The sequence below is a fragment of the Schistocerca cancellata genome, chromosome 1, assembly GCF_023864275.1.
Source record: "Schistocerca cancellata isolate TAMUIC-IGC-003103 chromosome 1, iqSchCanc2.1, whole genome shotgun sequence".
Classification (NCBI taxonomy): Eukaryota; Metazoa; Arthropoda; class Insecta; order Orthoptera; family Acrididae; genus Schistocerca; species Schistocerca cancellata.
In genome coordinates, this window is record NC_064626.1 from 534,975,066 (window position 1) to 534,991,764 (window position 16,699).

The window sequence follows — 16,699 nt, forward strand, 5'->3', positions numbered from 1 at the left end:
CCAGCACGCTCTGCAGTTGATGTCAGGAACCACATTCAAGTACACTATGGATGACAAGGGATTCGTTGCAGTGATTCCTTCCCATGGCAAGGTTGGTCACCAGACTTGACACCAATGGACTACTTCTTTTGTGTGTATATGAAGAGCCTAAATTGTAAGACTATGGTTAAACTCACATGGACCTGGTTGCTAGGATTATCACAGCCATTTCCTGGAATTCTTGATTACATATGAGAGTTGATGGTGCATCACACTAGACTTTGTCATGATGATGGTGGTGGAAATATTGACCAATTCCAATAAGGGAGCAGTTATGCATTTTTTACATGCTGTACTGTACACCGACAGACCTGACTGAGCCCATGATGATAAGCTTCCTCAGGAGAGTGGGGTATTCACACATGCTTGTCAATGATACACTCCCTGACACTCACAGTAAATTTGATAAAATAGTTGTGAAAAGTTTTGTAACTTCAAGTGATTTAAATAACCTAATTATTTCTGCTAACTATACAGTGTGTCCCAGGAGGAATGGTCAACAGAAATGATCATTTTAAGCAGAAAAGTTCTGTAAACATGGGATCTAAATTGAATACCTCGAGACATATGAGCACGTCTTTATACTCAGTACTGCAAAACTTCTATTGCAATCTCTTTGCTTTTCATATTTGGGGAGGAGGTAGTATGGGCCAAAACAAGAAAAAAATGTCTAGGAAACATAGACCCTAAAATGCAACCTTAAGAGATAGAGTAGTTGTTCAGTAGAAGAGATGTATTTCACAGTACAAAGACGAGCAAGTGCTCATAGCTCTTAAGGTATGCACTTTAGAGCCTATGTTTATTAGCCTATGTTTTGATCCACTTTATCACTTCTCAAAACATGGAAAAGAAAGAGCTTGCAGTAGAAAAGATTTGTTTCACAGTAACAAAGATGAAGAAGCATTCATAGTTCTTAAGGTATGCATTTTGGATCCAGTGCTTACTGCAATTTTTTGCTTCAAATGATTGTTCATGTATCTCTAAATATTAACCATTCCTTCTGCAACACACTGTTATCAATTTGTGGACAGATAGCTCAGATCAATCGCAGAGCTATTGATATGAAATTCTGGATTATCGACCATAGTAAAATTCCTAATGAGGACAGATGATCAGCAAGCATGCAACAACAATTGTTATTAGAACTAAATACCTTAATTAATTTATATGAAATCATTCTAGAAAATTGTTTACAAAAGAAACATTACCAATAAAACCAGTAAAATTATGAAATTAGGATTGTAGGAGTAAAATGCTCTACAAAAGAATCAAAATGAAAGACTATGGAGAGAACTTAAGAGAGGAACAGTGGAAAGAGATTAACAAAGTAGTTTCTGTATTTATAAAAAAAAACTGTCTTAAATATGACTTTTCTGCTAAATATATAAATGTAAAAATAAACAGAAGTATAGACAAGTGAATAAAGTTGACATTTACAAGGAAGAGAGACCATCTAATTCTGATGACAGACTGTAGCCAAGGATCGCATTTTCATTACCAGCGTCTGTATTACAAAACAAGCAAGACATGTACTATACAGTGGTAACAAAAACAGTCCACATTATAATATTGTTAAACAAGACAGATGTAACATTCATGAAAAAGAATTTTAGTTCACATGTGTTAACAGTGGAACTACTGATGATACACTGAAGTAAATAAAGATAAAACCAATGATTAATTCCTCTTCAGTACTTTCTAATTAACTCTCATAGATGGATACAGTAGATTTACACACAGAGGGACTGTTTACACAACAGATAATTTTTTGTAACTGTGAAAGTCATACAGAGATCATCATCATCATCCTTCCAAGTATCAGGCTTCCTGACCTGTTACTGTCTCATCATGAAGTTCTCCTGGCATCATCTCACTGGTCAACTAAGTGATCTTACACTGTGGGGTGGTAGTGTACCATGGATTTTGGAATCCTCTTTGAGCTCATTAGTTATGTTTTTACTTCAACTGTTTTCATAGTTAAGAATATAATGTGCTATGGGATCCTTTTTAAGTTCAGTAATAATAATAATCTCAAGCAGATGTACAATACTAGCAAATACAGAATACCCCAGAAGACATGACAATGTAGCAAAAATAATACATCAACAGCTTGCCTTACAACATAAACTTATAAAACAACACATTCCCACATACAAGTATGCACCAGAAAATGTACTGGAGAATGATGAATACAAATTATACTGGAACAGAACCATTATAACAAATAAAACAACACCACATAACAAACCTGACATCATACTCACCAACAAAAAGAAGAAATTAACACAACTAATCGAAATATCCATACCCAATACAACAAATATACAAAAGAAAACAGGAGAAAAAATTGAAAAAATACATCCAACTGGCTGAGGAAGTCAAGGACATGTGGCATCAGGATAAAGTTGACATTATACCAATTATACTATCAACTACAGGAGTCATACCACACAATATCCACCAGTACATCAATGTAATACAACTACATCCAAACTTATATATACGACTACAGAAATCTGTAATTATTGACACATGTTCAATTATCCGAAAGTTCCTAAATGCAATGTAACATATACCGTACAGTTAAAAGGAAGTCACGCTTGATCAAGGTGTGCGTCACTTTCCATTTTTAACCAGATGTAACATCTGAGAAAGGAAAGAAATAATAATAATACTTTATTTAACATCATATGATTCATTGGTTATGTACAAATACAGATTAGAATTCTTGACACATAATACAATAATACATTCTTCTGAATATGTCATTGATTAACAAAATGATTAGATTACAAAAAATAAAATGGTTTGCTTAACACTATTAACATATTTTTTGAAAGCATTTCTAATTTTGCATGAAAGGATGATATTCTTCTGATGTGGTAAAAGGGAATTTGTAAAAGGAGTTTCTTCAGCTGAAATTTAAGCTTCATTGTGGGAAGGGTCATTACTGTACTGGGCAGTGCATTTGCTAATTCTAAACCTGCATATTGTGGATCCATTTCATAGAGTTCTGTTCTGTGGCTGCTTATGAAATTTTTTCTTTATTTCTGCAATTTTACTGATGCAAATCAGAACAAATGTTGGGCTGCTGTCTTTTAACAAGTAATATGGCTTTTAGAATGTACTTGTTTACTACAGTTAGCACAATAGTTTTTGGAAACAAGTCATGGCATGATCCCTTATATTTCACTATGCACATGTTTCTTACAACCCTGTTTTGAAGTAGCAATAACTTATTTAGATTTGCTTTGGTTGTTGCTCCCCAAATTTCTATTCCATAATTCTGGTGAGAGGAAAAGAAATCATGGTATCAAGTCTTTAGGACAACAGTCTCTTTGCAGAACTTGCTAATTATATTAACTGCAAATATATTCTTAGATAACTTAAATGACAGAGTGTCAACACGTGTCCCCTTGTAGGTTGCTTTGAATTGTTAAGCCAATGAATTTTACACTCAACTCTTGCCTGTGTATAGTTTAATTTCATCATTGGAACTATTTTTATTGAACTCCATGAAACATGTTTTCCTGTTGCTTACATTTGTGTGGCTTTATTAAAGTATTGAACAGTTTCATTTGTCACATTATTACAATGGGTGTGTAGTTTGTTAAATGATTTCTTTTTACACACAATAGGCATATTATCTGCATACAAAACTACTTTGGAACATTGAGTGAAATGTTTTGTTATTTACATAAATAAAAAACAGAACAGGACCCTATACAAAGCCCTGGGGCACTTAATATTTTATATTAGCGATTTTAGATCTGTGGACACGACTTTCAATTTTAAGCAGTACAAACTGTTTTTGTTGCTCATGTAAGACTTTGTTAGGTCATGAGCAGTGCCTCTGATGTCAATGTCCCATAGCTTAGCTAATAGGATAGTAGCATTCACACAGTCAAAAGGTGTCTCAAGGTTGAGTATGTACCTGCAACATCTTACTTGTTCTTGATGCCAAATATTACTGCTTCAGTTAATGGAGCAGCTGATGTGATAGTTGATTTACATTTTAAGAATCCATTTTGATTTTCAAACATTAGGTTGCACTTATTGAGAATGTTTATAATTCTTTTAAATATGACTCCCTTCAACATGTCATTATTTTTGTGATCCTATTTGCCATAAGAAAAGCCATTATATTGTTAAAGAGTGCCAATTCATCTGGTTGTGACAGTATTTCTAGTAGAGTAATAACCCTTCACATGACAAAAGACTTTTTACTGCATAACAATGAAATATGTAAATATTCTGGGAATAGCAATGAATAAACCTGCTCAGTTTACTATATATTTTGAAGTCTGCAGTGAGGTATGGGCTGGTAAATATTTATAACAGTGAATCAGGAGAAAAACAATTATATGTGGTCATCCCAGTTGTTTATAGTGGTATATATATATTCCCAGTGCCTCTTACAGGATTAAACTCTTGTGCTGAAGTGATAGGACAAACTTTGAACTATTTTCATAATGTTTTAGTGACTCAAGGGATACTTCCTGGCAGATTTGAAAATGCAGTAGTGATACAATGACAATCTTGCACCAGCTGACATATAGCTATGTACAACATTTTCTTTGTGTCCAGTCTATGAGGACATACTACTTACACCACACGTCAGCCAGTTTCGTATGCTGGTAAGTATAGCGTGTGGGACTCACATGTCAGCCAGTTTCGTATGCTGGTAAGTATAGCGTGTGGGACTCATGCTGGAAAATCTACCTTATGCAAGAGTTTACAGTAGGGGTAAAGGAAGGTTAAGGGAGAGGGGAAGGGTAGTACAGACTGGGAAGGCCGTGACCATAGATGGGACTAGCAGACAGAAGTTTAAGCTAGAAATTTGTGAATCTGAAGGTTATACTGGAGGGACTGTTTCCAAACTCCTTAGTTAAAAAAACAGTAGTTGCTGGGGTAGGGGTCAGAAGAGGGTTAGGGTATGGACATACAGGTACTGAAACAGTTGTTGAAGACAGTGATGCTGCTACTGGGGTGACTGGTGAAATAAACCTACCACAATGTGAACATGCTCATTAATACAGCTCAAGAATTAACAGTTTTTTGACTTGTTATGTGCTTTTATGTGCCCATTCATCTGTTGGAGAGTAGTTGTCTTTAAAAAATAAACATACATGTGAATTTGCTTTAAGCCTGCCGAAAACTGGATAAGGTGAGAAAATACTGTTGGGTTTACCATGTAAAAAAAAGCAATTCTGAATCTTTATAAGAAAAAGCACAAATGTAGTTGCTCTTTTTTAATAAGAAGACATTTCCAATAATACCTACTATATACTCAGTTCTTCCACTCTGTACTAAAGAAAAAAAAAGTGAAATTACCTACACATCCTTACAGAGATCATTATATAGTGGAAATAACAGCACAGCTTGCAAGTCCCTCTGGACAATACACACACTGAAGAAGAACTGAGTCATTGCTTGGATGAAATTGCAACTATTTTTCTTGAATGACATATATCCTTAATCAGTTTTGCTGAGTCTCTTGGTGTCCGTGTTCTGTGTGGATGACTGAAGTCAACTTGATACAGACCAAATTTCTCACTGTTGATAGACACATATATGGTTAACAGTAAATGCTCTATTTGTCTGATGAACATATAGTGAAAAGTAACTCAGAAATAATAAGACTGTATATATATTCTTTCCCTGCTGTCAAAGTAAGTAGATGTACCTAATAGAGGGAAACATTCCATGTGGGAAATACACTCCTGGAAATGGAAAAAAGAACACATTGACACCGGTGTGTCAGACCCACCATACTTGCTCCGGACACTGCGAGAGGGCTGTACAAGCAATGATCACACGCACGGCACAGCGGACACACCAGGAACCGCGATGTTGGCCGTCGAATGGCGCTAGCTGCGCAGCATTTGTGCACCGCCGCCATCAGTGTCAGCCAGTTTGCCGTGGCATACGGAGCTCCATCGCAGTCTTTAACACTGGTAGCATGCCGCGACAGCGTGGACGTGAACCGTATGTGCAGTTGACGGACTTTGAGCGAGGGCGTATAGTGGGCATGCGGGAGGCCGGGTGGACGTACTGCTGAATTGCTCAACACGTGGGGCGTGAGGTCTCCACAGTACATCGATGTTGTCGCCAGTGGTCGGCGGAAGGTGCACGTGCCCGTCGACCTGGGACCGGACCGCAGCGACGCACGGATGCACGCCAAGACCGTAGGATCCTACGCAGTGCCGTAGGGGACCGCACCGCCACTTCCCAGCAAATTAGGGACACTTGCTCCTGGGGTATCGGCGAGTTCCATTCGCAACCGTCTCCGTGAAGCTGGGCTACGGTCCCGCACACCGTTAGGCCGTCTTCCGCTCACGCCCCAACATCGTGCAGCCCGCCTCCAGTGGTGTCGCGACAGGCGTGAATGGAGGGACGAATGGAGACGTGTCGTCTTCAGCGATGAGAGTCGCTTCTGCCTTGGTGCCAATGATGGTTGTATGCGTGTTTGGCGCCGTGCAGGTGAGCGCCACAATCAGGACTGCATACGACCGAGGCACACAGGGCCAACACCCGGCATCATGGTGTGGGGAGCGATCTCCTACACTGGCCGTACACCACTGGTGATCGTCGAGGGGGCACTGAATAGTGCACGGTACATCCAAACCGTCATCGAACCCATCGTTCTACCATTCCTAGACCGGCAAGGGAACTTGCTGTCCAACAGGACAATGCACGTCCGCATGTATCCCGTGCCACCCAACGTGCTCTAGAAGGTGTAAGTCAACTACCCTGGCCAGCAAGATCTCCGGATCTGTCCCCCATTGAGCATGTTTGAGACTGGATGAAGCGTCGTCTCACGCGGTCTGCACGTCCAGCACGAACACTGGTCCAACTGAGGCGCCAGGTGGAAATGGCATGGCAAGCTGTTCCACAGGACTACATCCAGCATCTCTACGATCGTCTCCATGGGAGAATAGCAGCCTGCATTGCTGCGAAAGGTGGATATACACTGTACTAGTGCCGACATTGTGCATGCTCTGTTGCCTGTGTCTATGTGCCTGTGGTTCTGTCAGTGTGATCATGTGATGTATCTGACCCCAGGAATGTGTCAATAAAGTTTCCCCTTCCTGGGACAATGAATTCACGGTGTTCTTATTTCAATTTCCAGGAGTGTATATATCTAAAAAGAAAGATGATGAGACTTACCAAACAAAAGCGCTGGCAGGTCGATAGACACACAAACATACACACAAAATTCTAGCTTTCGCAACCAACGGTTGCCTCGTCAGGAATGATGGAAGGAGAGGGAAAGATGAAAGGATTTGGGTAATCCTTTCGTCTTTCCCTCTCCTTCCCTGTTTCCTGACGAGGCAACCGTTGGTTGCGAAAGCTAGAATTTTGTGTGTATGTTTGTGTTTGTTTGTGTGTCTATCGACCTGCCAGCGCTTTTGTTTGGTAAGTCTCGTCATCTTTCTTTTTAGATATATAAGTAGATGTACCTATAGAAATTATGCCAAGAATGGAAATAAATTATTATTAAATATAACTAACTGTTTGCTTATAAAGCATGTGTGAAAAATTAGTAATAACTGTTCTCTTATTGTACAGAACATAACAACTCTTTAGAACCAATGAATTAAAGTCATTAGTGGAAAAGGTGGCATTTCTAATGTTATCTATAGCCAGTAAAAATATTCAAGAATTAGTTAAGTATTAAAAGATATATCTGACAATAGGACACTATATTGGTCCTAGAATATTTAAGACTACCACTGATTTACAGATGTATGAAAGTACACATTTATATAAGGTATGTAAGGTGATATTGTAGCAGTGCATTAGAAAAGGCACCATGAACACTGGCAGTTCCAGTCACATAGTCTTAAATAACTACATCTTTTTGAATGTGTGTTGGCAGTACTGCAAAAGTAAAGATAATTGAGATTTTGAATCATTGCTAAATCTTATTATTTTTTTGATGAGAAGCTACTACCTATAGTAGTAGTCGCAAACTAGAAAATTAATTTTATGGCACCTGCATTTGTAAAAGCATTAAGATATGTAAGTTCAGAACAGTTAAGCACCAGAAGGCGATAGTAGATGGCATTCCAGAAACAACAAGACTAATTTTTGTAGTAAACAACAATCGATATTTAGATCAGTTACTAGTCACTACTAGTTTATCTCTGAGGATATCTGGTGGACTGGGATGAAACTTCAGTGAATAGTTTTGTATATTGACCTTGGTCCCTCAGCCTAGAAGTTTTAATTGAAATAACTGTTTTGCCACTACTACCTTTAGTCCAAAGCTTATGATACTGATGTGACAAACACACCTTAACCTCATCTCAATCACTGTTGTAGTAACCAGTTAATTTATCATTATTTGTTGAAAAATATGTATTAATCAAATGCGTAGCGGACTCTGTAATTTTTATACACCTTATGCACTTGTTTCTTCCATAAAATAAGTATCTGAAGTCAGTGAATCATGATTCAAAGTAGATGACTATGAATAACATGGATGGCTGAAGATTAATGAATGAGTGCTAACAATAGTTGAAGCAAAAAATGATCTACTTACCAGATAAATAAGAATAACTGAAGTAAGGTCTGCAGACATACAGATGAAAAATGTAGTCAACTTGCTAGAATTAAAAATTATTTTATTTGTTTACTCATGCAACTTCAAGCCTGGTGAAAGCCTTCCTAGATGACTGATATTGAGTGGCTTCCAGGTAGGTATCATAAGTGTTACTGTTTAGTGCAGGTAATTGTGATGAATGTGAGTATAGTGTAATATCACATTCTATCTGTTGATGGCAGAACAGTATGGATGAAATTTAGTGTCAACATTTATGCTATAACCCCCCTTGAATTTTTTCTCTCATTTCAAACTAAGATATGAGGTATAATGGAAGGAAGTTAGTTATTCTAAGACTCAGGGTGGATGATAAAAAAGAATTGCTGAATGGTAACAATGAGCAGTCAAAAAATTGATCTTGAGAAATGATTGAAAAGAAATTACATGTTAATTGGTAGAAATCGAATGAAAAATGTAGAAGGCCTACGAGCATAAAAAAATAAAGTGAGACAAAGGGGAGAAGAGTGGGAGTGAGGAATAAAGAAAAAAGATAGACCCAACCAACAGAGAAAGGGAGTATGCAGAATCCATATAGAGAATGAGACAAAAGAACAATGCAAATTATGATGGAGCAGCAGAAGGGAAAGAAACTACACAAATTAAAGGTTGTGAATGACATGTTGCAAAATAAGTTTTTCTTCCAGAATTCTGAAGCAGTTGTGTCAAGGAAGGGATCCAGATGAGTTGTAAGACTGCCTTTGTTGTTACACTTCCTATCAGTTTTCAAAATAGTAATTTGTGATGTGAATATAGAATGACTCATGCCGATTTATCATGTGAATGATCCATGGAGCATGAAACTAACTAACCAACTGCTATATTTATAAGTTTTTAGAAGGCGCAAGTGATGTGGTACTTACCATGAATAATATTTTTATAGTTCCATGTCTACAATGTCAGTATAACCCACCTAATGATGAATGTTTGTGCTTAGAATCTAATCATCGGATTTATGATTACTCAAATGGTGTTGCTGACCATTTCTGCTACTAACAATGTCAGATGTCAATTTTCAAGTGTTAAAAAATTCAACAAGGAGCAACGTCATGTGAATTGTAGTATGTTAGTCTGATGCAATGGTTATGCATGCTAATACTTTGACTATCACAGTTTTGCAGAAAAAAACTACTGTGTTCTTCAGTACAATTTGTTTACAGTCTGAAAGTAAAAAGTGTCCAACTATTCTAAGAATGAGGCCAATTTACCTTTGTATTGCAATTTGGGAGTGATATACATGATCAGTGAATACTCAAACTTACTTGTCAATCTTCTAAGCCTTCCAGTCTGTGCATAAATGCTTTATAATAGGGATACATGTTGTATAGAAGTTCGCATAATTACCTGTAGCCCCTGGCCCATTCAAAGTTGTCAAGAACACTCCACACTGTGTAGCCAAGGATGTTGCATCCATCATCAACTGAGTCAAGTACTGCATTCAGATATTTCTGTAAGGAATAATATATATAAGAGAACAGTTTCAGGTGGTTGCATCTCACTTATTGCAAAGTCACAGAATAATTGTATCATGGTTGCTTGACAAAATTAAAAAAAGTTCTGTTTCATCATTGTATTCCTGTTTTCTACCAATTTTATGAACAACTAGTCTGAGTTATTAAAACCAGTAAGGACATACCATTTCTGTGACAACACTGCCTCTTATAGGTAATTGTATATGAAACTAGGCATAATATAAATCTGAGAGTCCTGCCTCTCTTTTCCAACCTTTCCTAGCCTACACCTCTTTTACACCTGCAAAAACTACAAATAATTATTTGTACTTTGATATGTGTGTCAGCAATGATGGAATTTCACCTACTGAAGGTGAGTCTCCTTGTCTCCTTGCAACAATACAGTTTTCTCAAGTTAATTCTCTTTTTAATATGGGTAAAAGAATTTCATACTTCTTGATCTGTCTTTCATTGGAAATCTTATAAGAAATAATTTTTAAGTTATAGAGGCTATACTCAGTCTTTTATTCCAAGTTTTCTTGGTTTGCACTGATTGCCTTACAGTACTGAAATATTTTGCTCATTCTATTTGTCTGGTTCTATAAGTGCAAACAATTATGCAATTTCAACACTACATCTGCATGGTTACTCTGCAAATCACACCCTATCCACATTCTTCCAGAATCTTTACACTTTCTTCCCCATTTGGTTCAAACCAACAAGCCACCATCCTTGATGTTGATCTCCACCTCAAAGGTGGCTACATCAGTACCTCTGTCCATATCAAATCTATCAACCACCAGCAATACCTTCACTTCGACAGCTGCCAACCATTCCATGCTAAGAAGTCCCTTCCATACAGCCTAGAACCCCCCCCCCCCCCCCCATGTCTGTCACATCTGCAGTGATGAGTGATCCCTATCAAAATATACCGAGGGTCCACTGAGGTCTTCACAGACCATAATTGCCCTACCTTGTACAGAAACAAATCTCCCATGCCTTATATCTCCTGTCACCCACTTTGCAAAGTCCCACCATCCAGCCTCAGAGGAGTATTGCCCTCATGACTCAGTACCATCCAGGACTGGACCATTTGAATCACATTGGATGCCAGGATTTTGACTACCAGTCATCATGCCCTGAAATGAGGAATGTCCTATCCACTGTCCTTCCTACCCTTCCCACAGAGGTATTGTGCCACCCAGCAAACCTACAAAATATCGTTGTCAATCCCTACACAACCCCTGCTCCCAACACGTTGCCTCTTGGCTCATATCCGTATAATTGAGCTAGATGCAACGCTTGTCCCATACATTCTTTCACTACCACCTATTCCAGTCTGGTCACAAGCATCACCTATCCCATCAAACGCAGGGATAACTGTGAAACCAGTCATGTTATCTCCAAGCTAAGTTGCAACCACTGTGCTTCATTCTACATGAGTATGATAACAAACAAGCTGTCAGTCCACATGAATGGTCATCGACAAACTGTGGTCAAGAAACAGCTGCACAAACCTGTTGGTTGGTTGGTTGGTTTGGGGAAGGAGACCAGACAGCGAGGTCACCGGTCTCATCGGATTAGGGAAGGAAGGGGGAGGAAGTCGGCCGTGCCCTTTGAAAGGAACCATCCCGGCATTTGCCTGGAGCGATTTAGGGAAATCACGGAAAACCTAAATCAGAATGACCGAATGTGGGATTGAACCGTCATCCTCCCGAATGCGAGTCCAGTGTATAACCACTGCGCCACCTCGCTCGGTCACAAACCTGTTGCTGAGTACCCCGCCCAAGATGACATTCTTCATTTCAGTGACTGCTTTACAGCTTGTGCCATCTGGATCCTTCCAACCAACACCATCTTTCTTGACCTGCACAAGTGGGAACTCTCCCAGCAATATATCCTACATTCCCATAACCCTCCTGGCCTCAGCCTTTGTTAGTCATTGTCCTCACCCCACTCATCTAACCCCTTCCCTGTTCCCATCCTAGCACTACACAGCCCTCTGTTCCACGAACACACCCACCATCTTTTTACTTCTCTCCTTTTCTGCTTTAAATTCCCTGATAATGTAGCTAAAACTGGCCGTAAGGAAAAAAAAAAAAAAAGAAAAGAAACAGCACATTTTCACAGCTCATGTCAGTACAGCATTACTTTTATTGCAGTATGTTTTAACAGGTAAACCTATACACTGTTGTTCGGAAAAAAGGCTATGTATGTCCAAATGGTTATCAGAATGTTGTGTAAAAATCTGAAATAAATTGGTCAAGAACTTTTTGACAGTTTTGCTAAAGTTTCCCTTTTATATATTACATCTTCATTTATCTTTATGTATACAAATGGATGTTGGTATATTCATTTCAGATTAATAACTTCGACACTATTTTCTGATTACCATGAAAGTTGACACATATCTGTATTTTTTCTTGGAGAATGTTCTTATGCTCTCCCCGTTGCTAACATAATTCAACAGATCATCGTGAAAATTGATATATATAGGCATTTGAGCATAGAGAATATTTTGTACTGTCCAGTTTGTTGTAATACACATCTCGATGGTGGTGCAGCATACCAGCATCTGTATCGTTAAGTCAGTCACAGAAATCATATTGACTCTTCAGCCCTCAGTAATATCAAATTATGTTAGTGACTTGATTAGTAATTGGTGACTGAGTTTTAAATGGAATACCGTTTTCATTTTGTTGCATGCTGGACACTGACATGAATAACTTTTCTTCTTTTGTGTATAGGGGAAAGAAATTTGTGCCACACACAGATAAACTAACTTTGGCCACATCATTTGTCACCAAACTTTAAATACAAGAATTATTTGAAATGCCACCCAAAAAATGAAATATTGTCAGACAAACCAGACACGCACGGCAACAGTCAGCCAATAGAGCTGCTAAAACATCTAAACATTTGAAGAGCAAGATGAATGAGTTGAAAGCCTGTGAATGTGAGCTTCTACATCCAGAACTGCTGCAACACCTCAGTAGTGAGATGCAGGATGTGAAGCTGAATGCACATGGCAGAGTCAATCCAGAGCAAAAATCACACTCAGGAAAGCAATGTTCAGTTATGATAAAGATTACAGTTACAGAATGCATTACAGTGCTGACATTGATTCAATGACTATTTTGTGTTTTGACTGTTGCACTTTGAAGTTTCAAAAAGAAATGGCTGGCATATGTTGCTCCAATAGCTACTCAGTTTTTACCATCACTGGTTGAGCCCCAAGAACCACTTTAATTTGTGTGACTGGAGCAACTCGGGAGGCCAAACACTTTCTATAGCATATTCAGAAATACAACTCATGCTTTTGAATGACATTGTTTGGAATGCCAAATATTGTGAAGTATGGTAATTTCTTGTCCGTGTTCAAAGTTCAAGGATAACTGTACCATCAGATTGGTACACTTCTTCCAGTATCTGGATAAGATTCACAGTTTTTGCAAATTCATTTCATGGAAAATGTGGAGGAAGAGATTGGTGAATGATGCACATTTAGTGCAGCAACACATCAGAAAATTATTGCTGAATTACAAGAGCACAACTGTTTGGCCTATGATTTCAAATCTGCAATCAACAGTGTAAAAGTGGATGACTTAAAGGTCATTTTTAATCTGTTCAAGGTAAATAAATAGACATAGGCAGGCCAACATCTGCCAGTTTCACTAGTTTATTATATATATTAAAAAAGACATACAGCCTTTGTCCATTTGAATGTTAAATGGAGCATTTGAAGTAAATCAGTGAAGAACTTTTAGATTTTTTTGTAACAGTTTTAAAACATCTTGTCTCTATGTAGTAGTATAGATACATAAAGATTTTTGATTAAAAAGAAAAGGAGAACCTCACTATTATAAATTAAACGTATCTTGTAATATTATGTACAAAGGAATTTGTATCCAAGGCTTATTTATTTAAGGATCAGTAAAATATTTAATAGTTATATTCCTAAGTGGATGATAAATGTTCAACGACCAATGAATCTCTGTTGTTTTAATATACGTATGTCTCGATAGTACTCCACAGCAAAGCAAATTAAAATATTGGTTTCATTTTTGCTCTGTCAGTGCTTTGTGGACAAAACAACCATAAGTACAATCTACTAATAACTACATACATGTGAACAGTAATCGAATATCCATGAGTAACTACTAGTGTGGCCGTGATTGCATGATTGCCCCTACAATCAGGGGCAGTGTTGAATGGAAATTATGCGAATCTGCAAGTGGAAGGTTTCAGAAATACATTGCAGATTTTCTCCAGGTGATTTAAACACTTTTTCTGCTAGTGATGATGGGTAGGTTCACTATGTAACAACAGCAAGTAACATTAACAGGAAGAGATGTGGTATGGTCACAGGTTTGTTTGAACTATGGGAGAAGGTCATGGAGGTGTTGAAATAACTGAACTAGTGGATGCTGGAAGATAGATGCTAACTATCATGCAAAAACTTACTTACAAAATTTCAGGATCCAGAATTAATGAAGAATCAAGAAATATATTTCAACTCCATATTTTACTGCCATGGGGACCATGACAATAAGGTTAGACTTGTTACAGCTGTAATGTAACAGCCTTGAATTGTGTATAGGAGTACACAATACACAGTTTTTAGTGTATTACTTGATACACAGTATCAAATCTTGTGTTATTGTATGATTTAATTTGACATAAATTACTCATTATTTAAAATTATTTGGAACAACGGAGGATTATATGTGGACTGGTGCTAAACACATCATATCATTAACAAAACGATGATTAACAATGATGGAAGTAAAGTATTTATCAGTTTATATTCATTTAGCACAAAATTTTCAAATTTAAAAGTATAGTAACTCAATTATTTAACAGTTATTTTTGTATGAAATTAACTTTTTGAAAATTCAGAAAGTCAGCATAAAAATCCAAACTGTTTAATAATGTACAACATAATGTAAATAGTCATTTGGAGCATAAAAATGTGACTTTATTGCTGGCATGTATATAAATGTAAATAGTTGAAATAATCATGTAATTTAGTTGAAATTTACATATTTTATAACTCATTGTTTACAATTAATATTTTTGGAAATTTTATTAAAAAAGCAAGTTATTAAATGACATAAACCGCATAAACAACTTTCCACCTTATTGGAAACTGAACTGTTAATTTTCTGTGAAAATGTATTTTTTCTTTACAGTTTTATAAAATATATGAGTACCAATAAGATAATATTATGAATTGTTATTTTACTGTTTCAGGAGCAGTGTATGGCCAAAGTAGTTGTTAGTTATGGATTGTGTCATAGGAGTTTTTAATTACAGTGCAAGTTTTGGTTAGTTGGAAAGAATAAATGAAGAAAATGTGTCAGTGTATTAGTGTTGGATCATTTTATTTTTAAAAGTTAACCTACAGGCATTGTTAAAAAATTCAGCATTATCCAAAAATGCAATGTCCTAGGACATCTGCCAACCAAAAGTGAACAACTCAATCACCTCTGAACTCTTTAAGATAAGTAATGTTTACCACTCGAAAACATCAATGATTAGTAAACTCCTCAATTAATTGTTGAGGAAAACAGTCTGTAAATAGAAATTGGCACCAAATCCTTATGTTCTATTGGAGAGTAGGGACATTTCATGGTGCGCTCACAGACATTTAAGCGACCATTCTTCCCACACTCCACACACAAATGGAGTGGGAAGAAACATTAATATGGGTTCCAATGGCAAGTACCCTCCAATGGGATGTACCCTCTAACATATTTCCACAGTGTTTTACATATGTTGATCCATTTTGTAGAAGTAGAAGTACAAATATGTTTTGCTATTAAATCAATGGAAAATGAGCTGTTTGAAGACAAAGCACAGCAATTTTGTGATTGCATGAAGAGAAAAATTCACAATGGTAAAAGTAATAAATCATGAGACAGAACTGCTAGCCAGTAACTATCTTCAGGAGGAAAGGATTGTGAGAGAAAAAAGTGGTGACTCTGTCTTAGTTTCCTCTCCTTCCTGAGGAAGGAGCTAATAGTTTTGAAAGATAAGATAGATAAGATAGTGTTGTTATTTTTTTTATACATGTCTTCTGGCAGTACTAAATATCTTGCGAATACACTCCTTGGGTTTTCCACCAGATAGTGTTGTGCAATATTTCACTGAGGCAACTATTCAACAGCTTCAGACAGTGATAGTTGCTGTTGTCACTGCTGTAACATGCGACTGATGATAATTATCTAGTGGCATCAAAATTTATCAGGTTAGGACCAGGAAGTATGCATGTATGAAAAAGTGCTCACAGCTGGATGAAAACAGCACTCATAGTGCCCCTGTCCAGATGCCACAGAAAGGCTTTCTGTGCTTGTGCTGTGGGCAACGACTGTGCTGCTGGATGCTCTTGTGGTTAAAAGCTGAATTAAATCTCTGCAATGTGGTACACTGGGTCATGAATCAGAAGATATTGTTTCTCTTGTTTTAGTTTAATGACAGCCAGTACTGGATTCTAGATGGCACTTAACTGAAACCTGCATCCCTGTTGGTAAGATTGTCTGCTGTATGATATGTATGGCTGCCTTAAAAACACAGTCCCATAATTACAACAATGGGGATGAAA

At 37.4% G+C, this 16,699-nt stretch overlaps 1 protein-coding gene across 2 annotated transcripts in view; it reads right to left on the reverse strand.

Annotated features, from left to right (window-relative positions):
- Positions 1-1,418: 1,418 nt before the first annotated feature.
- The window catches only part of LOC126179475 (myrosinase 1-like), a 136,239-nt gene continuing 120,958 nt past the window's right edge, over positions 1,419-16,699 (reverse strand). The window contains exons 10-12 of one of the 2 annotated variants that reach the window (XR_007536682.1): positions 9,989-10,092; positions 5,374-5,595; positions 1,419-2,685 (exon numbers count right to left, since the gene is read on the reverse strand). Coding sequence is in view for 1 of the 2 variants with exons in the window: in XM_049924611.1 (XP_049780568.1) it covers positions 5,466-5,595; positions 9,989-10,092 (234 nt within the window). In the remaining variant the exon portion in view is untranslated. Of the gene's footprint in view, positions 5,596-9,988; positions 10,093-16,699 lie in introns of both variants that reach the window. The other variant, XM_049924611.1, reaches the window with a different exon arrangement.